The sequence below is a fragment of the Chanodichthys erythropterus genome, chromosome 23, assembly GCF_024489055.1.
Source record: "Chanodichthys erythropterus isolate Z2021 chromosome 23, ASM2448905v1, whole genome shotgun sequence".
Classification (NCBI taxonomy): Eukaryota; Metazoa; Chordata; class Actinopteri; order Cypriniformes; family Xenocyprididae; genus Chanodichthys; species Chanodichthys erythropterus.
The window spans coordinates 30,009,040-30,036,925 of record NC_090243.1 but is presented as its reverse complement, the minus strand read 5'-3'; the positions used below and the strand labels follow the sequence as shown (position 1 = coordinate 30,036,925).

The window sequence follows — 27,886 nt, the reverse complement described above, 5'->3', positions numbered from 1 at the left end:
GAAAATAAAAGATAGAATCTAATGGAACCAGAATCTGCTGAATAAAAGTATTAATAATAATAAAACTTGAACTTTTGAATGTTTTTGAACCTACATTTTTCTCTTGCAGAATACAGTAATTATTGAAAAATCATTGTGAAACTAGTCATTGATGTTGTTTTGAGTTATTCTATATTGTACAAACAATATAACTTAGACTCGCTGACAGTTATTTGTTAAAATTATCTGTGTGTCCAAATTCAGAGGAGCAATAAGTCTATCGTGAATGAGATTCTGTTGTGCTGAATGTATCCGTTCTCCAGTTATGAGCAACATGACTTGAGTTAAACATCTAATGTGACTCATGTGAAAGAACAAAACACCATTCATAAATTCAAAATATTTTTAACAAAACTATGTCGATATCCACGTCTATCAAAAAGGAATTGCCATCTTTTGATAATGAAAACATGTAAAACACATCCCACTGTGTTCAGTCATGTAAAGTGGGTGGGTGCACAAACATCTCGTCCTCTCTCAGGAAGTATCGGTTTAATGCACTCTCGCACATATGACCACTGACATGGCAGCTGACCAGAGAAAAGAACCAGGCGTTGTGGTAAATATGCCTGATTTTATTCAATTTTATTCATTACAACTGCAATTGAAATGACAAGACAGCTTGATCATGTTGCATTCTTAAGTCGTTTTTTTTTTTTTTTTTGCATCTTGTCATTTGTACTTACAGTAAATCTTACTATGAACCGTTTTATATTCTATTCTTTGATTGCTGATATAGATTAAAGATGGCTGGTCAGGTTACAGTTTGGAGCTGTTTAATTATCCTGAGCATTACCAGGGTGATCTGGAGTGTGTGTACATCCCTCATGGAGTCATTATGAACAGGTAAACACACTCTACTGGACACAGATTATTTGCGGTAAATTAAAAACTATGGGAGGGATTATGAAAATGGGTAAAATTTAATTCCCTCTCATGCTCTATTACTTTGTCTCTTATCTCACACATATATAGTTTTAGAGTTATTCCCTGAAAAACTGTTAAATTTCTCACAGGTTGTTTACACTGTTCAGGAAACCTGATGGAATTTGCAGTTGCTTTATTAGGATCAGTTTTGTCTCAGATGTTTCGTTAACACTTCACAATAAGGTCTCATTTGTTAACATTAAGTAACAATGAGCAATATATTTTTAAAGCATTCATTAATCTTTTATTGTTAACGTTAGTAAAAATCTAATTGCTCATTTGCTCATGTTAGTTCACAGTGCATTAACAAGTGTTAACAAACAACTTTGCATTTTAAAAAATGTATTAGTAAATTGACTAAGATGAATAAATGCTGTAGAAGTATTGTTCATGGTTAGTTCCTGTTAACTATACAGTAGTTACTAATGGTGACAAATGAAACCTTATTGTAAAGTGTTACCAGTGTTTCTCATAAAATAGAAAACAGAAACAAATAGTTGTCATACAGTAAGAGTACAGAGCTATAAAATTAATGTGAGAACTTTTCTGACTGAGATTTTTAAAATTACTGGCATCTTTTTCTCAGGAGAAAAATCTATTAATAATTAATGAGATCTCATTGTCATTTTAAACTACTTCTAATTACAATTTGTTTTTTTTACTTACATATGTCTGTCATTTTGCATTGAAAACCATAAATAATGTTGCTAAATGCTGTTAAATATCTGGGTTTAACTCTATTGGAGTTAAACCCAGATATTTGTATGGAGTGAATGAATATGATTATATGTAAAAACATATATAGTGTGCTTTCTGAGCTCCAAATCACATTCCAAAGAAATTTGGGTTGAACTTTGCACATTAACTTCATGTGACCCTTAAATCTAATTTATGGAATCACATGACCTCCTCACACACACAGTTCCTGACATTGTGATCTAATGTGATTTGTAGGATTGAGTGTCTGGCCAGAGACATCCTTGAAGACATCGGACATCATGACTTGATGGTTCTGTGTGTTCTGAAGGGAGGATACAAGTTCTGTTCTGACCTGGTGGAGTCGATCAAAGCTCAGAGTCGCAGCGCCAACAGAAGACTAACCACCAGAGTAGAGTTCATCCGCTTCAAGAGCTATCTGGTGAGGAGAAAAATCATATGCATAATAGCCACTATCTATTTCTGTTTAATAGCAGAGTGATCTATCATGTTTTTCAGTGAAACTTGATGTGGTGTTCTAGCGTTGATTTGACGTGACACATGCAGATCATATTAAGGGTTAGTTGACCCAAAAATGAAAATTGTCATAGAATGTCTTTTTAAAAGAATTAATATATGTCTAAGGTGTCCCCTTAATGTGTCTGTGAAGTGTCAGCTCAAAATACCCCATAGATTTTTTTTTTTTTTTTTTTTTTTTTTGGGCATCATTAAATATGAGCCGATTTAGGCTGCGGCCCCTTTAAATGCTCACGCTCCCCACCCACGGAGCTTGCGCTAGCTTTAAACAGCATAAACAAAGTTCACACAGCTAATGTAACCCTCAAAATTGTTCTTTACAAAGTGTTCGTCATGCAGCATGTCTAATCACGTAAGTATGGTATTTATTTGAATGTTTACATTTGATTCTGAATGAGTTTGATGCTCCGTAGCTAAAGCTAACATTACACACTGTTGGAGAGATTTATAAAGAATGAAGTTGTGTTTATGAATTATACAGACTGCAAGTGTTTAAAAATTAAAATAATGACTCTTGTCTCCGTGAATACAGTAAGAAACGATGGTAACTTTAACCACATTTAACAGTACATTAGCAACATGCTAACAAAACATTTAGAAAGACAATTTACAAATATCACTAAAAATATCATGATATCATGGATCATGTCAGTTATTATTGCTCCATCTGCCATTTTTCGCTGTTGTCCTTGCTTGCTTACCTAGTCTGATGATTCAGCTGTGCACAGATCCAGACGTTCTGCCCTTGTCTAATGTGTAAACATGAGCTGGCATATGCAAATATTGGGGTCATACATATTAATGATCCTGACTGTTACGTAAAAGTCGGTGTTATGTTGAGATTCACCTGTTCGACGAAGGTCTTTTAAACAAATGAGATTTACATAAGAAGGAGGAAACAACGGTGTTTGAGACTCATTGTATGTCATTTCCATGTACTGAACACTTGTTATTCAGCTATGCCAAGATAAATTCAATTTTTAATTCTAGGGCACCTTTAATAAAGTCTGAGCGATTTTTGTCCCTCCATTGAGAGCTACGCAAATACCACTTTGACGCTTCAAAAAGTTCATAAAGACATCATAAAAATAATTCACATGAATTGAGCAGTTAAGTCCACATTTTCTGAAAAGACTTGATTGCTTTATATGATGAACAGATTTCATTTAGGCTTTTATTCACATATAAGTGAATAAAGTCTTATGGATTTGGCATGAGGGTGAGTAAATGATGACAGAATTTTCATTTTAGGGTCAACTAACCTTTCAAGCCTGAATAATACATAAATCCTAGTGTATGCATACAGCCAAACATATAGCCTTTCAAAGTATTATCCATATATAACCATATATAACTGTCCCTTCCTGGACCTTAAAGCACACGTTTACTGATCAGCAGGTTCAATGAGGTTATGGGTAGGAGTAGGTGTAGGAGAGGACTTTATAGGGACAAAGACAAGTAAGGTCCTAATAAGGCAACGTTTATTTATGATTTTAACAAATATAAACTGAATATGTGATTGCATACTGTTTTACAATGTACTACAATACACTGAGGTGCGAAGAGTAGGCTATTTGAGTAGAGTATAAAGAGCATCTAACACTAATTACACTTAGTGCTGCAAACAGCATCTAATTATTATACACTTAGTGCAAACAAAATATTGCTATTTGCCAGTAGTGTAGCCTAAATTGCATCTGGTTCAAATAGCTTCTGCCATTATCTTTTGTAAATGCTTTGTAAATGAGTTCAAGTGGCAGTCATCAGCTGTAATCAGCAGAGGGCGCTCTAATACCGTGTACATGTTATTCAGAAAGCATGTTCTCAGAATAGCATCTTTCCGTAATACTCTATTTCTGCTGTATGCAATACTCACTGTATGTATATTGTGCACAGTATGCACAGATGAACAACATTGTAGGCTACATTGTATCTACAATTGCCAAACTGTACAGTAGACAGAGCTGAGACAAATTATTTTTTATCATTATTTACTTCTGTGTGTGTGTGTGTGTGTGTGTGTGTGTGTGTGTGTGTGTGTGTGTGTGTGTGTGTGTGTGTGTGTGTGTGTGTGTGTGTGTGTGTGTGTGTGTGTGTGCTTTTGTTTATATTACATTGTGGGGACCAAATGTCCCCATGATGTAATATAAACCTGAGTTCACCTACATCGTGGGGACCAGCCAGCGGTCCCCACAATGTAAATGGGTTTATAAATCATATAGAATGAGTTTTTGTGAAAAAGTAAAAGTTTGCACAGTTTCCTGTGAGGGTTAGGTTTAGGGGTAGGGGCAGGGTAGGGGGATAGAATGTACAGTTTGTTCAGTGTAAAATGCATTGAAGTCTATGGAAAGTCCCCACAATTCACAAAAACAAACATGTGTGTGTGTGTGTGTGTGTGTGTGTGTGTGTGTGTGTGTGTGTGTGTGTGTGTGTGTGTGTGTGTGTGTGTGTGTGTGTGTGTGTGTGTGTGTGTAAAAATCTGTATTATTAAGTGTCAGGCACAGTATCAGAGATTTTAACGTCATGTTCTTGACTCATTATTTGATCAAACTGACGAAAATGTCCACACAATGACATTTTTTACACCACGTTAGAGAAATCCAAATGTACTGCTACAGTAATGAAATGTGTATTTTATTACATTTTAAGGCTTATCGTCGTTCTAAACACCGCTTTTAACCCCGTGTAAAGGAGTGTTTCACACTTGTAATTTAGATGTCTGTGACACTGACTCCGCAAATATGCAGATAAGGACTTTAACCTGGGGTTTAGGAAAATGTGCTGTGTGAAACGGTAGTATATGAATTCCCAGGATTAACTGTCAAACCCGGGTATAGTATGAGCAGTGTGAAACGTGAATAAAGATAACCCAGGATTCCGTTTATCAGGGGTTTAGAATGCTATAGTAATTTGAATAGCCCCTGTTTAACATGAAACTATCAATGAAATGTGTGGTGGCGGCTGTCTCGCTTCATCCGACGAAGCTTCCTTCACAGGGTTTTAGCTGTTTTATTTTTTACTAAACACCAGATGGCGCTGTTTTCGACACTCAGTGTTCCCAACTTAGCAATTTTGTTGCTAGATTTAGCAACTTTTCAGATTACACTAGCAACTTTTTTTTTTTTCCAAAAAGCACCTAGCAACAAATTTAGCAATTGTGAACATTTATTTGGCAACTTTTAGCAACTTTTGGAAAGTGACTCTAATCAAAGCTGCGCGCTCCAGTAACTTTCCACACTCCACAGGCGCCGCATGCAATGTTTTTGTCAGGAGACAGGAGTAACAAGTGCAGATTATGAGTTACCTGCGGTGAGTCCGACATAATGAATCCACTAACACGACACAGCGAATGCCGGAGGTAAACACTTGTGTTCCAATACTCGTGCACGAGTTTAGGGAGGCGTTCCCTTGGACTGAGCTGTGAAGGAGGGGGGGTTGTTCTTACGCATGCGCTCATTTCAAAAACTCACTAACAGTCTTTGGTTTCTCAGTCGACGAAAAGATCCTCTTTAGCACCTTTAAGATCACTGTGGAAATAGCTCTAAAAACCGGAAGACAACGAGTGGGGGTGGGGCTACACAAAAAGGCACGATCATTTAGGTAGCATATTAAATACCACAGGGCTTTAATTGTTCAGTTCATGGGTAGTTTCACTGGTTAAAAGGAAAATAGCCTACATAAAATGTAATTGTTCAAAAGTGTTTAACTGTTCAATATCAATGTTATATTTAAAAATAAAAATAAATCTGGTCATGAAAAAGTGTTGTTTGTATTTGTAACGAAGCGGGACTGAGGCGGAGATCCATTTGCAAGCTTTTATTACAAAAGTAAGCGTGGTCATACAGGCAGGGTAAATCAGGAGCAAACAGGTACAGCAGAGGGTTAGGCAGAATCGTAGTCAGGGCACAGGCAGTAGATCGAGGCAGGTGGATATCATTCACAGAACAGTATAACAGACAAGGGTCAGGACAGGCAGCAACGGGTCAATACACAGGAACAGGCAAGATCAAACACAGGCAGACAGGATACAAGGTACGCACAGAATTGTCACTAGGAATCAAGACTTCGCGGTGAGGTGGTGTGTGTATGAGTCCTTTATAGTCCTGTTAATGTACTGCAGCTGGGTGTGGTGATTAGTGATAGTGATTGATGGAGTGAGTGCAGGTGATTGGCAGAGAGGATTATGGGTAATGTAGTCCGGGAACTGACAGGAACAGACGGTGATCATAACAGTATTCATTTTAAAAATGCTGTGTGTGTATTTCTTTTACAAACAAATCTAAATTAGCATTTCAAATAATATCTCTGTAGTTTTGCGTTGCGATTACGTAATGACGTCATGGCGCAATTACGTCGCAATGTCATTTAGCAACTTTTAGCAACAAAACGATCTGCCTTTAGCAACTTCCCCTGAAAATTAGTTGGCAACACTGCTCGAAGCATTGAATCTTTTCCCGAAACAATGAGGGGAAAGCCTCAGTGCTTCATGAGGCTTAATTTGCCCATCACTACTGAGGGGGTCAAAGGGAGAGCAGGAGTAGTTTGTTGCTGCTGTTGCTCCACAGGTGCATGACGTCGTTCTAACAACGCGGCGCTCAAGTTAAAATCAGTTCAACTTTTAAAAAAACGCGTCTCGAGACCTTGCTGACAAAAGAGTAAAGGAATGAAGCATTTTTGTAGGCAAAACCCAGAAGCGAGTTAGCATTTTAGGGCTTCTGGTTCCATCACTCCGAAGTCAATGGGTTTTTTGAATGGGTTTTTGCTAAATCGCCTGAAATAAGGTCTGTGGTTAACAAAGCCTCTAAATATTTTCACGTTTTGATCTATGACATAAAACACACCAGTTATAACCTGCTTGTGATTTTTTTAAACCTTTACTGTGTCTTAAAAACGGCGGTTGCTAACAAATTGCTAAAAGGGACTACTTCCTTTGGTGGGGACTTTAGACGTCATCATTAAAAACAGGACATTTAGACAGTATTGCTCATGAAAAAGTGGATAAGTATTCATACACAGCACAGATCATAATCAGCGAGCATGTTTTTAAATAAAGTTTTTTTTTTAAATACAGTTTGAGGAAGCTTGTTGGTGACAACATTGATCCGCGACCATGATGTGCTGTAGTCCGTTTATAGCCTACTGTTAGCTTTTTATATCTGACGACTTTATTTAGGCTTCAAAATGTATAAATGTTGTGTCAACTTGTAAAGATTATCTTGATAGACAAAACGTGTAAGTGTCATAACCCTTTGTTAAACACAAAGCTTATTTTATGCGATTTTTCAAAAGTCTATGGGAAAAATTAATAGGCTTTCGATCGAGGGAACCCATGCGCCGCTAACTTCCGGGTTGGCCTACAAAAACACGTCAACTCTGACGTCATGAATGTCGATTATTTTCTTACCATCCCCACATATTGGTCTAGTCCCCCTTTAGCACCGGTAGTGAAAAAATTCTGGCGCCGTGCATGTCTAGAAGCTTAGCAACAGACAACCCATCATGTAAGCTATGCATTTTTGCCTACTTTGAACAGTCACGGAAAAAAAAGTAAATTCAGCGTTTGAGAGGAAAATATCAAATGCTGACAGAAAAGGCAGCAATTTGAGTGAAGAAGAGACCGTTTTATTCTCATACCTTCACAACCCGAATTGTCCACTCGGTATAAACTCGATAGTACAATCGGCAATACGAGGATGCGCAATGCTAGAGCTATGTAAACAGGTCACGTGCTGCCTTTATTCAATCAATGACACTGACACCACAAATATGAACATTAACCCAGGGTTTAGGAATGTACAATGTGAAATGTCAGTTTATGAATGCCCAGGATTAATTGTTAACCCCTTGCAAATTATGAACAATTTGAAACGTGAAGGAAGATAACCTGGGATTCCGTTTATCCGGGGTTTAGAATGACCCAGGGTTAACTATTTCAAGTGTGAAAACTGCTTTTATCACAATATATATTTATCTGTAATTGAAATACACAGAGAGAATCCACTCTAAGGATAAAGTAAAGGTCAAGTTGTTCTGTCATGGTTGGGTCTTCATAGTCTGTGTTTTGCTGTAACTCATGGGCCCCTAAGGAGCCTCCAGTCCATCAGCCAGTGCACCCGCCTCCTGTCTGAACACAACCAACCCAGAACGTTCTTCTCAAGCACAGAAGAGCCACTTCACCCCTTGACAAAAGTTCAACTTGACCCTGAGAAGAGGACACAACCCAACTGTCTCAGCAAACAAAAGCAGCTTCTGTTGGGTGTACAGTATTGTGTCATGTCCATAGAGACTGTAAGATCATATGTGCTGGCAGGGCCACAGCAGGGGGCTTTTAACGTCTGTCTGTGTGTTTTCTACTCTGTCTTTTACAGAATGACCAGTCCACTGAAGATCTGCACATTATTGGACCAGATGACCTCTCCATGCTGAAAGGAAAGGTATTGCGCATGTTTTCTTATTAGTCATAAGAATGCATGAAAATGGGCTTTATTAGCCTATTAGTGACTGAGACACTATTTCTCATACAATAGGCCTATTTAGGCTTAGCAAGTTTAATGAGAAAGTACATACAGCTTCTAAAGCTGCTGTTTTCATATGTCTGAGTTTTTTTAAACAACAAACCACATCATTGTATTCCAGAGTTCTGACACCTTATAAGACTGAGACATTTCTGAACTACCAAGACTTGTTTGTTGAAAAAACAAACAAAAAAAAGTTTTCTCTTTATGTTTTCTGGTGGATCGTGTGACAATAAAGACTGGAGTAATGGCTTCTAAAAAATTAGAGTTAAGATATGGAGATGAGAATCTGACTGGATCTTTAGGTCTGATAAATGCTGGTAATCATAATTTAACCATAAATATAAGAGCAGTTCTATCCTGTGCAGAACACATATTTCAAGCACAAGCATGACACCATAAAACCTGTCAAAGTGTTCAAGAACTCAAAAACATGGTTTTACAAGCACCAAGTGCCTTTCTTGGCCCCATCAGTCCTAAACATTATTATCCATTAGTGAGACATTTTGGTGCACAAAAGTGCAAAGAGATTCCCACCTCTATCATTCTGCAAAGAGACAGAGGCTGTATCCTTGGTGAATGGTGTAATATCATTCAGCCCTCCTTATTACAAATCCACAAGAACAATCATCAGGTTTGTCATTCTTTTGTTCACTCCCTAGTCTGGGTACAGAATACATAAATTCTTACTTACAAACCCCATTTCCAGAAAAGTTTGACATTTTGTAAAATGCAATAAAATCAGGAATCTGTGATTTGTTCATTCTCTTTAAAGGGTATAGTTCTCCCAAAAATCACATGACTCACCCTCGTGTCGTTCCACACCCGTAAGACCTTTGTTCATCTTCGGAACACAAATTAAGACACAGTGCTCAGCGTAAATGAGCACACCCCCTTTACAAAAACAATTTCCAAAATGTTGACAAGACTAAGTTTAATATAACATCTTATTAATTTAAAACATGAAAGTAAGATTAATAATATAACTTAGATTACACATTTTTCAGTTTTACTCAAATTAGGGTGATGCAAAAATGAGTACACCCCACAACAAAAACTACTACAACTAGTACTTTGTATGGCCTCCATGATTTTTAATGACAGCACCAAGTCTTCTAGGCATGGAACAAACAAGTTGGCGACATTTTGCAACAACTATCTTTTTCCATTCTTCAAGAATGACCTCTTTTAGAGACTGGATGCTGGATGGAGAGTGATGCTCAACTTGTCTCTTCAGAATTTCCCATAGGTGTACAATTGGGTTCAGATCAGGAGCCACTGAATCACTTTCACTCTGTTCTTCTTCAGAAATCCAACAGAGGCCTTAGATGTGTGCTTAGGATCATTGTCATGTTAGAAAAGTGCACGACGACCAAGGGCACAGAGTGATGGTAGCATCTTCTCTTTCAGTATAGAGCAGTACATCTGTGAATTCATGATGCCATCAATGAAACGACACCAGCAGCACTCATGCAGCCCCACATAATGACACTGACACCACCATGTTTCACTGTAGACATCATGTATTTTTCTTTGTATTCCTCACCTTTGCGACGCCATACAGTTTTGAAGCCATCAGTTCCAAAAACATTTATCTTGGTCTCATCACTCCAGAGTATAGAGTCCCAGTAGTCTTCATCTTTGTCAGCATGGGCCCTGGCAAACTCTAGGTGGGCTTTTTTGTGCCTGGGCTTTAGGAAAGGCTTCTTTCGTGGATGGCACCCATGCATATTATTTCACTGGAAATAGTCACCCTAGTTTGGCTTTCTACTTCTTTAGATAACTGCAGTGAACTTGCATACCGATTTTCTTCAACCCTTCTCATCAGAAGACGCTCCTGTCGAGGTGTTAACTTCCGTGGATGACCTGGACATCTCTGTGAGATGGTTGCAGTTCCATCTTTTTTTAAATTTTTGTACCACTTTTGCTACAGTATTCTGACTGACAAGTAAAGCTTTGCTGATCTTCTTGTAACCTTCACCTTTCTGGTGTAAAGAAATTATTTTCTTTCTCAGGTCTTGTGACATTTTTCTCTTCCATGTGGTGCCATTGCTGACAGCATGAAATGGGAAGGGGTTTTAACACCCTTTTATAGTCAACTGTCTGCTGGACACCTGTGTAATGAATAATTAGACTCACCTGTGGTTGAATTCTTGTTAAATTAGACATTTGTAGTCTAAAATTTAGCTTTGCTCCAGAGACTTTCAGTGAGGTGTACTCATTATTGAGTAAAACCGAACATTTTCTCTAAGTTATATTATTAATCTTACTTTCATGTTATAAGTTAAACAGATGTTATTTAAAACTTAGTCTTGTCAACATTTTGGAAATTGTTTTTGTGTTCATTGAGATATTGTTTAAAATCTTACTTTTCAAAGGGGGTGTACTCATTTACACTGTCAGTGTATTTTTGATAAAATCTGATGGCTCTTGAGGCCTCCATTGCCAGCAAGATAATTAATACTTTCAGATGCCAGTCTGAGAGGTTTCTGTCTCTCCATAGAGATCCAAAGCAACTACCACTCCAAATTTCAGAAAAGGAAAATACATAATTAAAGTACTCCATGTGACTCCAGTGGCTTAAACTCAGTTTAAAGTGAGTGCTTTGTTCGTGCAAAAAAAAAAAAAAAAACACAATTTTCCACGTTATTTACAAATTATTGCTCTGCAACGCACATTCACAAGAGCTTCACGGCGCATGCATTTTGTGTTCACACGAGAGCTGGCACTGTTGCATGAACACGTTTTGGATAATATTATTTTGTAAATAAAGTGGTAATTTTATGTTTTTTGCACAAACAAAGCACTCATGTCGCTTCATAAAATTGAGTTTAATGATGTCTTTTTCCTACCTTTCTGGACCTTGAAGTGATAGTTGCATTGGATCTCTATGGAAAGACAGAAACCTCTCAGACTTCATTAAAAAGATCTTAATTTGTGTTCCGGAGATGAACGAAGGTCTTACAGATGTGGAACGACACAAAGGTAATAAATAACAGAATTTTCATATTTGGGCGAACTAACCCTTTAATCTTTATTTGACAAAAGTACAAAAAAATATTTCCAATGTTTTCACTGACCAACTTAAATGTATTTGGTACATTTAAACAAATCTTTATTTTCATGGCTTCAATACAGTCCAAAATTGCTGGGACAGAGCCATAATAAAAGTGAAAAGTTTATAGAATATCAAAGTTAAACTGTTTTGAAACACAATTATCAGGTGAGTTGGTAATTGGTCAGGCTATCGTGATTGGGTTTAAAAGGACCATCTCAGTCTTTGCCAGCAAAGATGAATTGTGGCTTATCACTTTGTGCCAAATTTCATGAGATAATTGTCAGACAAATCAAAAATCACATTTGTCAATGGAAAATTGCAAAGAATTTTCACCATCTACCATACATAATATTGTGAAAAAACTTCAGGGAATCCAGAGAAACCTCAGTAAGCATAGGTCAAGACAGAAGACCTCAGTTGAATGTGCCTGGCCTTTAAGCCCTCAGGTGGCGCTGTCTGAGAAACTGTCATGCTGATGCGTTAAATACAGCCATATAGGCTTTTGAGTTCTATGTAAAACCAGTCTGCCACTGCATCAAGAAATGCAACTCTGTTGCACAAGAAGAAAGCTATTCTTTGCAGAGACGCCAGTGAGTTCTCTGGGCCTGAGCTCATCTCATATGGTCCAAAAGACAGCGGAAATGTGTGCTGTGGTCAGATGAGTCCACGATTAAGCTTGATTCTTGGGAAAAAAAGGATGTAGAGTTCATAGTCCCAAACATGAAAGGGACCATCCAGACTTTCATCGGCGACAAGTGCAAAAGAAAACGTTTGTCATGGTATATGGGTGCATCAGTGCAAACGGCATGGGTGACTCATATGTGTGAAAATACCATTGATGTGGAGGCATATAGGATACAGAGAAATATACTGCCATCAGGATGACATGTTTCATTGGAAGTCCATGGTTATTCAAGACAGTGTCAGGTCTCATATTCTGCATGTGACACCTGACCTTTCATAGACACATGTGGATGTGACAGACTGGCCATTAGATTTGATTCCTATTGAAAATGTATGGTCCATCAAGAAAAGGGGAATCAGACAATGATGACCACAGAGTGTTGGGCAGTTAAGTTTTGTATCAAGCGAGATTGGACAAAAATCTTGCTTGCAAACCTTCACCAATTAGAATCCTCAATTCCCTTATGATTAAAAAGTGTAATTAAAAGGAAAGGTGATGTGACACAGTGGTAAATGTGCCTCTGTCCCAACTTTTTTGGATTGTGTTGCAGCCATCAAAATCAAAATTAGTTTATATTTACTAAATTCAATTAATTTGGCCATTGAAAACATTGGAAATCTTTTCTTTGTAATTTTTTCAATTAAATAAAGGTTAAAGAGAATGAAAATATCACAGATTCTTGATTTTATTGCATTTCACAAAACATCCCAACTTTTCTGGAAATGAGGTTTGTATTACAGGTGTGTCCGATATAGAGCCATCAGGCACCTCTCTATAGTGAGCAAATGAATGTTATTGATTATATTCATTACCGGTAATCTTTCATCTGTCATTTCTATAGCTTGTCGAGAATTAATTTACACCACCGATTAAAAGTTTGGGGTCAGTAAGATTTCAAATCTACTACTAATCTACAAATACTATCAAATAAATGTTGTTCCCTTTCAGTCGGTCACGTTCGACGTACGTCAGTAGTGACCGACGAATTGGGATATCGCTAGAGAGCCCCTATCAGCTTCGAGAGAACTAAAACAAGCCAATGGAATTGGCGTGCGATATTTGCATAATGCGCACCTCCCCTAACAGGTGGATATAAAAAGGGGGGCAGATGCAATCGCACTCTGTCTTTCGCTTCGGAGCCTACCTGGTGTCCTGCGGCTGTTTGAACTTCAAGCCTCTGAAGAAGTTTCGGCGCTTGTGTTGGTGTGACGACGCCTGCAGCGAGGTCGCGAGTTGGAGTGAGCCGGGTGGAAACATCCAATGTTTTCCCAGCGTTCCGCTGTAATTCCACTGGTTGGTCTGCGATTTGGTCTGGTTCCTCCTGTGTTTTTCTAAACACGTCGTGACGCTCCCTGTGTGTCTCGACACAAAAGAGCTGAAGTTTCCCCTTCTAAAAGAGCTTCACAGACAGACACTGCGTCTTTTTCAAGATGTCATTCTGTCTGTGCGTTTCTGGAGGCGGTCGTTTCCTATCCTCTCTGACGGCCACGATCACTTTCTCTCATGTCTGCTTAGCGTGCTGAGACTGTGTTTGTGGGTGGTCATATTTTCTTATGAAATATGTCCACGTCGGCGCGTTGTTTGCTCGCCTTTCTCGTAAGGGCTTGAGCGCTCAGCGCGCCGTGTGCCGTCGAATTGCCGGCTGACAGCGCGCGTTGCCACGGCAACCCTGCGCGCTGTCTGGCGCTCTAGATGCACGGTCGAGACTCGGCTGCCTTTAATGAGGTGGAGTCCCCTCACTTATTCCCCGATCTAGTTATTTTTCTGAATCAGAAAAGTGCTACTTTGGTTAATAAGCCTGGGTGACCAGAGGATCACAGTGGGGCAATACCCGCCGACTCATTCTCCGTGGGCCCCCCACTCCTCTAGTGCATCGCAAACATGTTGTGACTATGTTCGTGGGTGGATCATGTTTAGATACATGGCCACGTCGGTGCCCAGGGTGCCGTGTGTCGTCCAGTTGTGCGGCCACGTTCACTGTCCAACATGGCTGGTAGCTTCTGCATGTGTTGCTGGTCCTCCTTAAAATAAATATGGAGGACCTAACATCTTAGTCAGGGCTCCAGCAGAGGATCAGATGTCGACTGCTACATTGGAGAGAGTATTGTTGGGCTCTGAACATGAAGATGAGGCTGAGCGTCCCACGGTTGTGGCGTGCTCATGCCGAATCGGATTCAGACTTGGCAACCATGCTTTCCCGGGCCCCCGGGGGTGTCGTGCGACGCGTACTCGCCTTGCCGCGCCCCTGGCTTAGCCCGGATGTGCATGAAAAAACTTGGCAGTTTGTGGCCTTTTTTGGCGTTAATATGGAACGCCAAGAGGGTCATAATCTGCACTACAAGTTTTTCTCTCACTACCCCCTAGGGTGGGGTGGCAGTGCTACGGGCACACCACCTCTGCCCTGCATGAGTCTTGGCCCCTGGCAAGTCTGCAGTAGGTCAAAGCACTCATTGCATGTGGGTAGTTCTGAGTCGGGGTTGAGCTACGCAGGATGCAAATCAAAGCGCAGGCCCCTGGCCAGACAATGTCCACCATGGTGGTCCAGAAACACCCCTGGCGAGTCTTGCTGGGATGTGCCGTCGTCAAAGTGTGCTTTCTCGATGCGCTCATCTCACAAACTGGCCTTGAACCCAACCCGCTCAACCCGCAGTCACCTGACTAGCGGGAGACGATCCTGGAGATATGGCGACCTGGAGCTGACGTAAACGGTTCTTTCTCCCCGGAGGAGGGGCCGGGTGGAGAATTGGTCTGTTCCGCCGCTGGCTCTCCGGAGTCCAGCGGTACCCACTAGAACTGTTTTCCGATCCTCTACGTCCCAAGAGTGTGGCTGGCGATGTGCAGCGCCCCGCGTTGCTACTCCCAGCCCCCTCTCACCTCGCCAGCAGGTGTCAGTGTGTTGGTGCAGGCCGCGCCCCGTGTGCCGTCTCCCATACGCACTGCTACCTCGCAGAGTCTGATCACACTCTGGGCCGCTACCACGCCGCCGAGTCGGGTCCCCGTACTCTGGTTCGCTGCCCCACCCCCGGTACGTCTGTGGTGCGTTTGGTTCTGCTGGCTCGGTGTCTGGAGGCCTGGTTAGTGCCCCCAGCCCGTTCCGCTGGCTCATGCGTACTATCAGACTCGGCTATGCGATTCATTTCGCCCGGTGTCCTCCGGCGTCCAGGGGTGTCCACTTCACTTAGGTGTCGTTGGACATTGCACCTGTTCTCCGAGTGGAGATTGCTGTCCTCCTGGCGAGGGATACAATCGAGCCGGTCCCTCCAGCCGATTTGAAGTCAGGTTCAGCCCTACTTCATTGTACCCTAAAGGGCGGTGGGCTATGGCCAATCCTGGATCTGCGCGTCTTGAACCGGTACCTTCAGGCTGCCGTTTAAGGTGCTCATGCAGAAAGCGCATTTTCGAGTGCGTCCGTCCCGGGGTTTGGTTTGCAGCATTCGACCTGAAGGATGCATACTTTCATGTCTCGATTCTGCGCTCGGGTCGAGCATGTCAGTACAAACTCCTACCCTTCGGGCTGGCCCTGTCGCTCCACGCCTTACACGGTTGCGGAGGTGGCCATTGTTCCCCTCAAGGAACAGGGCGTTCGCATTCTCGACTGCCTCGACGACTGGTTGTTCCTGGCCAGCTCGCGAAGCAGTTGTGCGTACACAGGGAGATGGTTTAGCTCACCTCAGCCGGTTGGGTCTTTGGGTCAGCTGGGACAAGAGCAAACTCGCCCCCGGGCAGAGGATCTCTTTTCTCAGTCTCGAGCTAGACTCGGTCGCCTGGATTGTGCGCCTCTCTGAGGAGCGCGTCCAGTCGGTGTTGAACTGCCTGAGTTCGCTCAAGCGCAGGAGGGCGGCCCCACTGAAAGACTTCAGAGGCTCCTGGGGCATGTGGCATCTGCAGCCGCGTTTCGCCGCTCAGGTTGCTCCATATGAGGCCGCTTCAACACCGGCTCCGCGACTGGGTCCCGAGATGGCCATGGCAGCGCAGCACGCTCAGTGTCCTCGTGACACGGAGCTGCCGCCCTACCCTCATCCGGTGGTCGGACCCTTTGTTCCTGCGGGCGGGAGTACCCCTTGGACGCTGTGGTCCACACAGATGCCTCTACCACCGGATGGGGGGCCATGTACAACGGGCATGCGGTTCGGGTCTTGGACGGGGCCTCGACTGCATTGGCATATCAATTGCCTCGAGTTGCTAGCAGTATGTCTTGCACTGGACCGCTTCAAGGAGCTGCTGTCAGACAAGCATGTACTGGTCCGCTCGGACAAGCACGGCGGCCGTTGCGTACATCAACCATCAGGCTGGTCTACGCTCCCGTCGCATATCGCAACTCGCCTGCCATCTCTTGCTATGGAGTCAGAAGCATCTGAGGTCGCTTCAGAGCCACTCATGTCCCAGGTGTGCTTAACCGTGCAGCCTACGAGCTCTTACGGCAGCCTCCACTTGCGGGCAAGTGGCGGCTCCATCCCCAGGCGGTCCAGCTGATCTGGCACTACTTCGGCGAGGCCCAGGTAGTCCTGTTGCCTCCCCAGGAACTGCCCTCGGCCAGTGGTTTTCCTGACCGGCGAGTCGCTCGGCACGGATACCCTGGCACTCAGCTGGCCCCGGGGCCTACGCAATATGCGTTTTCCCCAGTGAGCCTTCTCGCACAGCTCCTGTGCTAGGTCAGGGAGGATGAGGAGCAGGTCTTGTTAGTGGCTCCATATTGGTCACTCGGACCCGGGTTTCGGACCTAATGCTCCTCACGACAGCCCCTCCTTGGCCGATTCCTCTGAGGAAGGACCTCCTGACTCAGAGATGGGGCTTCCTATGGCACCCGCGTCCCGACCTGTGGAACCTCCACGTGTGGTCCCTGGACGGGATGCGGAGGTTCTGGGTGATCTCCCGCAGGCGGTCGTAGACACCATCACTTCCGCTAGAGCTCCTTCACGAGGAGCCTCTATGCGTTGAAGTCGAACCTATTCGTTGAATGGTGCTCCTCTCGCAAGACGAGAGGACCCCCGATCATGCTCGGTCAGATCTGTGCTTTCCTTCCTGCAAGAGGGCTTGGAGCGAAGGCTGCCTCCCTCCACCCTCAAGGTGTATGTTGCCGCTTCGCTGCACATCTCCATGCAGTTGATGGCAAGCCCTGGGGAAACACGGTCTGACCATCAGGTTCCTGAGGGGGGCGAGGGGACTGATTCCTCCTTGCCCACCCTCCTTACCCTCTAGGGATCTCACCTTAGTTCTTAGCTAACTTCGGCGTCTTCCCTTGAGCCTTGCAATTAATCGAGTTAAAAGTACTGTCTCTTAGACCGTCCTCCTGGTTGTATTGGCCTCATGTTAAGAGGGTAGGGGACCTGCACGCATTTTCGGTCGACGAATCGTGCCTGGAATTTGGGCCTGGGGATTCTCACGTCTTCCTGAGACCCCGGCCTGGATATGTGCCCAAGGTTCCTACCACTCCCTTCAGAGATCAGGTAGTGAACCTGCAAGCGCTGCCTTCGGAGGAGGCAGACCCAGCCCTAGCTTCGCTCTTTCCAGTTCACGCCCTGCGTGTTTACGTGGATAGAACTTGAAGCTTAGGACCTCAGATCAGCTCTTTGTCTGTTACGGAGACCAGCAGAAGGGAAAGGCTGTCTCCAAGCAGAGGATGGCCCACTGGTTAGTGGATGCCATCGCCCTGGCTTATGTTCCCAGGGCGTGCCTTGCCCGTTCGGGTTGAGAGCCCACTCCACCTGAGTGGCCTCTTCCTGGGCGCTGGCTCATGGCGCCTCGCTGACAGATTGTAGAGCTGTGGGCTGGGCGACACCCAACACGTTTGCTAGGGTTTTTAGCTTACGTGTTAGCTGGTTCTTCCCGTGTACTCGCTTCCACCAGCCGGTAGACGCGTTGAACCTGTGCTCGTGTCGGCTTGCAATGCCACTCCCGCCCCCTGGGCAGGATATGTGCATCTGTTGACTCCAGTCGTGTTCCCCGTTCGGTGAACCCTGTCGAGTTCCTCCACCTCCACCTTCGGCTCGGGCATTGCGGAGTGTCTGATGCCAGACCAACATCCATCTTCGATGTTGTCTGTTGGTTGGGTTCCATATGTTGCAATCCCTCTACGTGAGTGATTCCATATGTGTATTGTCCACGGTTACTCCCTACGGTGAGCCCGTGTCTTTCCCTTAGCAGAGCTTCTGCTTTCTCCTGTCAGATGAGTCTCCCCCTACTCAGGTGGAGCCATCCCAGGGACTCATATGCGTTCTGCCCTGCGGGCCAGTCCATATGTTTTCCATGTAAATTCCTTCCCTCTGGGTAGGTAGTGGTTCCGCAGCGTTCCTTACGGGTTCGCTTCCCCAGTGTAGTCTAGTTTACTTAGTGGGTATATCGGAACAGCAGTAGACTTCCCGAGCGTAAGCTCGCCCCCTTCTCCGTCCCCTTGGTGCGACGGGCGGCTAGAGCCTGCGCTGGGCACTGGAAGGGGTTTCGTAACTGTGGCGTTTTAGTTGGGATCCCAATTCGTCGGTCACTACTGACGTACGTCGAACGTGACCGACTGAAAGGGAACGTCTCGGTTACGTATGTAACCCTCGTTCCCTGAGTAGGGAACGGAGACGTACGTCCCGTCGCCACAGTTTCTGTACCCTCGCTGCAGTGCGGACACCGGTTGTCTCCTCAGCGAAAAACAGAGTGCGATTGCATCTGCCCCCCTTTTTATATCCACCTGTTAGGGGAGGTGCGCATTATGCAAATATCGCACGCCAATTCCATTGGCTTGTTTTAGTTCTCTCGAAGCTGATAGGGGCTCTCTAGCGATATCCCAATTCGTCGGTCACTACTGACGTACGTCTCCGTTCCCTCCCTCAGGGAACGAGGGTTACATACGTAACCGAGACGTTCTTTTGAATGTTCTTTTCATCAAAAAAATCCTGCAAAAATAATAAAAAAATAAATAAAAATAACTATGGTTTCCACAAAAAATATTAAGCAGCACAAATGTTTTCAACATTGACAATAATAAAAAATTCTTCTTGAGCAGCAAATCAGCATATTATGAATGATTTCTGAAGGATCGTGACACTGAAGACTGCTGTAATAATGCTGAAAATTCAGCTTTGCCATCACAAGAATAAATTACACTTTAAAATATATACAAATAGAAAACAGATATTTTACTTTAGAATAATATTTAACATATATAATAATTTTTTTCTTCAAATAAAGGCAGCCTTGTTGAGAATAAGAGACTTTTTTCAAAAACAATCTTACCAGCCCCAAACTTTTGAATGGTAGTGTATAGCAGATGCGGTGTATGTTTTAAGGAATTAAATGATCCATGAAGTTTTTATGATAGGAAAAAAGATTACTCAGAATAGGAATAAATTACCCAAAATAGGACTACAGTACATTAAACTGTTAATGTGGTATTCTGCGGTTGGACTAATCTATGATCTTTCTTTACTCATGAACTCATGAGTAACCTTTCATAAAACCTTCCCTAAATGAAAGTATTTGCCATATAATGAGGTAGCTCTAGTATCAGATCTACTTCAAATATATCATAAAAGAATCACAGAGTGTGTTTTCTATGATGATAACATGCAGATTATCTCGTTGATTCTGCTGTTTCTGGATGTTGTTTTAAATCTGTTGGATTTGCTAAATTCTGACATTCTCTCTGTTTTTTTATTTTTTTTTTCCCTCCCTCTCACATGCCACACAGAATGTCTTGATTGTGGAGGTAAGATTGTATTTTTCACAGTGGGTTTTGCAAAGTATGCAGACACATTCATTTTATGTTATTACAAAACAGAAGAATTGCAAATATATTTTTAAAAGAACAGAAAAAATAATCATGAAAAACAAAATCACACAATAAGCTAAACGAAATGAAATGCAAGAAAGAAAGAAGCAAACAAAGTTTGTTATGAACAATTCCCATGGCACATGGTAGTCTGGGATTTGTCTGGAAAACAATAGAGTAGAAAGGTATTTTCCTTTCAGATCAGATTTCACATCAGACATTTTCCAATGAAATCACCCATGTAGATCACTCCATGTGCTGCTGCATTGAATAACAGTGCTGTAGATCATTATTTCCATAACTTTGAAGGGAAGTTTTTTTTTTTCTTTTAATGTTACCAAACTCTCAATGAAAGTCTTGTACCTAGACAGAATTTCACGCATCATAGCTGCACTCCAAGGCTATGCTAAACAGCAAGCAGCAAATTCTATAGCAGCCTGTGAGGCAATCCTATAATACATTGCAATGAGCTTAGTGAAACATAGAAGACAATGTAAATTTTGTAGAAGTAATGAAAATTAAAGTATTGTAAACATAGTTCAACCTTGAAATAGATTTTGTTTTTTTATCATACAGTGCTCAGCGTAAATGAGTACATGAGTAAATGAGTTTGAATGAGTTTTAACTTATAACATGAAAGTAAGGTTAATAATATAACTGAGAGAACAAACTTTTCAGTTTTACTCAAATTAGGGTGATGCAAAAATGAGTACACCTCACTGAAAGTCTAAATTTTAGACTACAAATGTCTAATTTAACAAGAATTCAACCACAGGTGAGTCTAATTATTCATTACACAGGTGTCCAGCAGACAGTTGACTATAAAAGTGAGTTAAAACCCCTTCCCATTTCATGCTGTCAGCAATGGCACCACATGGAAGAGAAAAATGTCACAAGACCTGAGAAAGAAAATAATTACACCAGAAAGGTGAAGTCTACAAGAAGATCAGGAAAGCTTTACTTCAGAATACAATAGCAAAAGTGGTACAAAAATGTAAAAAAGTTGGAACTGCAACCATCTCACAGAGATGTCCAGGTCATCCATGGAAGTTAACACCTCGACAGGAGCATCTTCTGATGAGAAGTGTTGAAGAAAATCGGTATGCAAGTTCACTGCAGTTATCTAAAGAAGTAGAAAGCCAAACTGGGGTGACTATTTCCAGTGACACAATACGGTGTACATTGCAGAGGAATGGCATGCATGGGTGCCGTCCATGAAAGAAGCCTCTCCTAAAGCCCAGGCACAAAAAAGCCCACCTAGAGTTTGCCAGGGCCCATGCTGACAAAGATGAAGACTACTGGGACTCTATACTCTGGAGTGATGAGACCAAGATAAATGTTTTTGGAACTGATGGCTTCAAAACTGTATGGCGTCGCAAAGGTGAGGAATACAAAGAAAAATGTATGGTGTCTACAGTGAAACATGGTGGTGTCAGTGTCCTTATGTGGGGCTGCATGAGTGCTGCTGGTGTCGTTTCATTGATGGCATCATGAATTCACAGATGTACAGCTCTATACTGAAAGAGAAGATGCTACCATCACTCCGTGCTCTTGTCGTCATGGATTTTCCAAACATGGCAATGATCCTAAACACACATCTAAGGCCACTGTTGGATTTCAGAAGAAGAACAGGGTGAAAGTGATTCAGTGGCTCCTGATCTGAACCCAATTGAACACCTATGGGGAATTCTGAAGAGACAAGTTGAGCATCAAATCTATCCTGAAAAAAGATAGTTGTTGCAAAATGTCGCCAACTTGTTCATTCCATGCCTAGAAGACTTGGTGTTGTCATTAAAAATCATGGAGGCCATACAGAATACTAGATGTAGTAGTTTTTGTTGTGGGGTGTACTCATTTTTGCACCCCAATTTGAGTAAAACTGAAAAATGTGTAATCTAAGTTATATTATTAATCTTACTTTCATGTTATAAGTTAAACAGATGTTATATCAAACTTAGTCTTGTCAACATTTTGGAAATTGTTTTTGTGTTCACTGAGATACTGTTTAAAATGTTACTTTTCAAAGGGGGTGTACTCATTTACGCTGAGCACTGTATATGTGCTATGTACACTACCCTTCAAAAGTGTACGCTTTTTAAAAAAGATTATACGTTTATTCTAGCAAGGATCCATTAAATTGAACAAAAGTGACAGTGAAGACATTTGTAATGTTACAAAAGATTTCTATTTGAAATAAATCCTGAAAAAAGTATGTTTCCAGAAAAAAAAAAAAAAAAAAAATCCAGATGTTCAACATTGATAATAATAAGAAATGTTCGAGCAGCAAATCAGAATATTAGAATGATTTCTGAAGGCTCATGTGACACTGAAGACTGGAATAATGATGCTGCAAATTAGTTATTCAACCTGCACCTGTATGTATCATCTAGTTAATGCAGCCTTGGTGAACATAAGAGACTTCTTTCAAAAACATTAAAAAAAATCTCATATTTTTTAAACAATTTGTGTATGCATTGTTAGCTTAGTAACATACTAAAATCAAACTCTTTTGAAATCAGTTGTGTGTTTTTCTTGTGTTCTTGATATGAAGAATGATATTTTTATGCCTTGCAAAATTGCTCCATATGTAGAATATTTTGAACCAAACAAATCCACATGGAATCTGCACCTGCGAAACTCTACAGCAGGGATGGACAACGGTCCTGGAGGGCCAGTGTCCTGCAGAGTTTATCTCCATCCCTGATAAAAACTCACTTGCCTATAGCTTTCTACTAATCCTAAAGACCTTGATTAGCTGGTTCAGGTGTGTTTGATTAGGGTTGGAGCTAAACTCTGCTGGACACTGGCCCTCCAGGACCGGAGTTGTCCATCCCTGCTCTACAGGAAGAAAAATTTGAATGACTGCACTATATCTCCATTTCATTGAAATCTTATACATATTCATTTCCTCACAGGCAATAGTGGACACAGGAAAGACAATGAGAGCCCTTCTACAGCACGTGGAGACTTTCCAGCCCAAAATGGTTAAAGTTGCAGGGTAAGAAGGGGAACCACATTAAGGCAATAGCTATGTTTCCATCCAGAGTTGGAAAGATATAGATAAGATTTATATTATCTCATAATTTGCCAGTCGGTATATTAGGCTGCTGTCACTTTAAGGCCGTGTGTCCACCAGAGCGTTTTTTGCAGCTGCTAGCGTACTTTTTCAATTGTTTTCAATGGTAATGCCGCGTTTTTTAAACGGCGAGAGCGTAACAAGGCGCTGAGCATCTTTTTCACGCTCAAGCGCTGAGAGCTGGGTGTTTTTTACTGGTCGCCTCGAGTTGAAGAATGTTCAACTTTGAGTAAAACGCTGCACTCATCACTGTCTCTTTTTAGCCAGCCGACCAATCAGAGTGGAGGAGGGGCGGGACAAATACAACTCCGACCAACTGTCACATTCTTGCTATACAACGACATTAACAAACAGAAACAAAATGTATGAGAAATTAATATTTCTGGTCTCCGAACAAGTATTAGCAAGTAATTCCACATTGTGTGAACATTTTTAGCCTGAAACAAATTACCTGCAAAATCAGTTAAAAGTAACAGTGACGCGGATATTCCGTATCATAGCGCGTCTCAACGGAAAAAAACGCTACGCTGCAGAAGAGCTCTCAAGCGCTCAAAGACGGGCGTTTTAAGCAGAGCGCCTAGCGTTTTCAGCTGGCTAAAAACGCTCTGGTGGACACACGGCCTAAGACCTCATGCACGGATCCTGTTTACGTTCACTTACAACATAACTGACTGTGTTTACATGAATACTCACTGAGACTGGCATTTTGACATTATTTTGTGTGTATTTGACTGTTTAAGCGCAATAAGCAAAAATGACTGAGAGGCAGCTTTATGTGTGCACACTTTGGGTGTCCCGCGGCCAAATTCAAGCCCTGCAACACCAGCAATATTCAGTATTCCGTCCGCTTTTGGTGGCCCTGGAGATATCCCAAAATTCACATAAAAATAGTTGGATGGAAACAAATCTAATGTAAGAGGATGTGTGACCTGAGATGAAATCAAGCTGTCTAAGAGGGGCAGATCTCAGCATTTTCATAGTTTTGATCTAATGGAGGTTAAGGGTGTTTTGTCAGCAATGTTAATGTGTTCCTGTGTCTCTTCACTCAGGCTGCTGGTGAAGAGGGTTCCTCATGGGGCAGCAGAGCTCCCTGACTGTGAGTGCTCAAGGGTGCTCAATCACACTTCTGCCCTGCAGAAATGGGCCATAATGAATCTCAATATCATACAGGGGATGGAGTGATTACCTGAACACGGCTGTGATTTGTGTTATCTGATTATTTGTGTTTCTCTGCAGATGTTGGGTTTGTCATTCCCAATCGTTTTGTGGTGGGTTACGCTCTGGACTACAATGAGTACTTCAGGGACCTCAATGTAAGATCATGTCAATAATTTTAAATTCCATGACCTTTTGAAGATGAAACAATGAGAGACTTTGGGCCCTATCAAACACCAGGTGTGACGCAAGTGTTTTTTGCTGGTTTCAGCCCGATGCAGTTATAATTTTCACATCCAGCACCACGTTGTTTAAATAGCAAATGCACTCGCGCCCATCTGTTCTCCCATGGGCATGCTGGTCTGAAAACGAGGTGTGTTCAGGTGCATTGTTAGCGTGTTGCTATTTTGAGGCAACTGAAAACGATTGCGCCATTGACCAACAAAAACCTGGTCTAAAGTCAATGTCGCAGTATTTTTTATAGCGCGTTAGTATTATGTGCCTATAGGGGGGTGCACAACGCGCGTACACTCTGCTTGTTACACACACAGGGATGCGCATCAGCACACAAACATAATTTTTTTTTTTAAATATTATGTATATTATTATTATTATTATATATTATTATGTTCCACCATGTAAATAGCAATCTGTCATGGTGCAAGTGCACCTGGCTTTTAAAGGGAATAAGAAGGGAAGAGAATTGCACGTTATGCCCAAAACACACCCATGACTCATTAAGAGACTAGGTACAACCCTTATGGAACCTTCAGACCATGCACTTCAGACCCCTTGACTTTGAAACCTAACAAAAAGTACAAAAAATGTACAATCGCTAGGCATGGTATCATGGTAGTACAACAAGAATGAACAACAATCCCTTCAGTAGTGACTGCTGATTTGTTAAAAAGCAGAAAGAAAAAAAATATGACACTTAAGACAGAAAAATAATTATGGCATATATTGTTCTATTGTTGTTCATTCTTGTTGTACTACCATGATACCATGCCTAGCGATTGTACATTTTTTGTACTTTTTGTTAGGTTTCAAAGTCAAGGGGTCTGAAGTGCATGGTCTGAAGGTTCCATAAGGGTTGTACCTAGTCTCTTAATGAGTGATGGGTGTGTTTTGGGCATAACGTGCAATTCTCTTCCTTCTTATTCCCTTTAAAAGCCAGGTGCACTTGCACCATGACAGATTGCTATTTACATGGTGGAACATAAACACCCGCAACCTGACAAGTCAGTTTAAATATATTTTAAAATATTTTTTTTATGTTTGTGTGCTGATGCGCATCCCTGTGTGTGTAACAAGCAGAGTGTACGCGCGTTGTGCACCCCCCTATAGGCACATAATACTAACGCGCTATAAAAAATACTGCGACATTGACCAGGTTTTTGTTGGTCAATGGCGCAGTCGTTTTCAGTCGCCTCAAAATAGTAACACGCCAACAATGCACCTGAACACACCTCGTTTTCAGACCAGCATGCCCATGGGAGAACAGATGGGTGCAAGTGCATTTGCTATTTAAACAACGTGGTTTCAATGTATTCAATACCATTGAATATCAAATGTCAAGTCAAATGTCAAGTGTCCACAACTAAGCAAACCAAAGGCGACAGCGGCAAGGAACCCAAACTCCAACATAGACAGCTACTCACTTTGACGCTTCAAAACGTTCATAAAGAGATCGTAAAAATAATCCATATGAATTGAATGGTTTAGTCCAAATTTTCTGAAGAGACTCAATCGCCTTATATGATGAACAGATTTAATTTAGGCTAATATTAACAAAAGAGACCTAATTGTAAAGTGTTACCAAAATTGTCAATGGCAAAACATCAACTATAGATGTTTTTTCTATATTATTTCAGATAGTGCAGTTATGGCCTTTACCAACAATCTTTTACCCCTTGGAGTAACCAGGACTAAATTCAAATACGTTAAATAAAATAAAGCACAACCAATAACCTGAAATCATAGCCAGTAAAAAAAAAAAAAAAAAAAGAACTGGAAAAGGTTTACAGCTGCAAAAAAAGGCCTCCCCACCTCAAAGATCATCATACAGTATTATATAAGAGATGATTCTCACAGTCATCTGAACTTACAGCATGAATGTCATCACTGAGGGAGCAGGACTTGGTGAACATCCAAATGAAATCTGGCATGCAGCACAGCATTCATCTTTCCTAGAAAACTCTAATCAGCCTCACACATCATGTGTCCAAGCCCCTCCTGAAGCTGTAAATGTGATGGAAAACATCTATCTGTCACACTGCAGACAAGCAGAAGCAAACATTTTACTGTGTTACTTTTACAGCTCTATTTTCTGCTTTATTTATCACTTGACTCACGTAAGCGATGTCTTCCCCTTCACAGCACATCTGCGTCATCAGTGAGACGGGGAAACAGAAATATAAAGTGTGACAAAACTGCTTTCAAGAGGAATGGACATTTATATTAGCGTAACGGATGAAAAACTCATTCTGACACAAGATTAATGTGTTCTCAAATAAGAGATCTGATATCTGTAACTGATATGCTGAATTATGTTTGAAATATTATATAATGTGTTTTGCATGTATTGAGTAAAGTCACATCGCAATACTAACGTGATATGATGTGGAAATCAGACTGTATCAGTTTAAGAGCCCAGCTGTTCATTTTGTCCTCTTTAGAAGACATTTGTTTGTGACCATCCATGCCAGTGAGGACATCCTATGCTTTTCCTATGTAGGGTTGTAGAAATGCAGGAGCTTATCCCAGCCTCCCGGCATCAAAAATATGTTAATATATATAAAACAATTCGGACAAGTATAGCAATATAAAATTGATAAAACAATTTTATTTCTGCACATTTGCAAAAATGTTACAGGTGATATAAAAAATTCATTTTGCTGGCATGTTTCTAACATGATTTAACACTTTGCTAACATGTTTTAGCATGTTGCTGATAGATAGATAAATAGATAGATAGATAGTTTCTATCTATCTATCTATCTATCTATCTATCTAACATGTTTATGTTTAAGCATTTTTCTAGCATGTTTCTAACATGATTTAACACTTTGCTATCATGGTGCTAACATGTTAACATGTTTCTAACATGTTTTAGCACATTGCTAGCATGTTTAGCATTTTTCTAACATGATTTAACACTTTGCTAAGATGTTTCTGACATGATTTAACACTGCTAATGTTTTAGCATGTTGCTGATTAGATAGATAGATAGATAGATAGATAGATAGATAGATAGATAGATAGATAGATAGATAGATAGATAGATAGATAGATAGATAGATAGATAGATAGATAGACTATTAATTTCAGACAGTACAACACATGTAATTGAGGTAAAAGAAGGCTTGAAGTCCAAAAGTAAGTGAAAAGTGTAAACAATGGGGAAAAAATGGTTCAAGGATTAAAATGAATTAAACACATT

General features: G+C 41.4%; 1 protein-coding gene across 1 annotated transcript; it reads left to right on the top strand.

The window, feature by feature from the left end:
- The first annotated feature begins 550 nt into the window (after nt 1-550).
- Nucleotides 551-26,871, top strand: prtfdc1a (phosphoribosyl transferase domain containing 1a). The gene is made up of 9 exons (XM_067378014.1): nt 551-598; nt 779-885; nt 1,921-2,104; nt 8,568-8,633; nt 20,133-20,150; nt 23,129-23,211; nt 24,339-24,385; nt 24,526-24,602; nt 26,824-26,871. Exons 1-9 carry the CDS (start codon nt 551-553, stop codon nt 26,869-26,871), a joined length of 678 nt encoding a protein of 225 aa, XP_067234115.1.
- Nucleotides 26,872-27,886: the final 1,015 nt, after the last annotated feature.

Bases quoted from the DNA above. Each gene is read 5' to 3' on its own strand.
- prtfdc1a (XM_067378014.1), top strand. From the start codon at position 551: ATGACCACTGACATGGCAGCTGACCAGAGAAAAGAACCAGGCGTTGTG. The intron at 886-1,920 runs GTAAACACACTC...TGTGATTTGTAG, and splicing joins CATGGAGTCATTATGAACAG to GATTGAGTGTCTGGCCAGAG. The intron at 2,105-8,567 runs GTGAGGAGAAAA...TGTCTTTTACAG, and splicing joins TCCGCTTCAAGAGCTATCTG to AATGACCAGTCCACTGAAGA.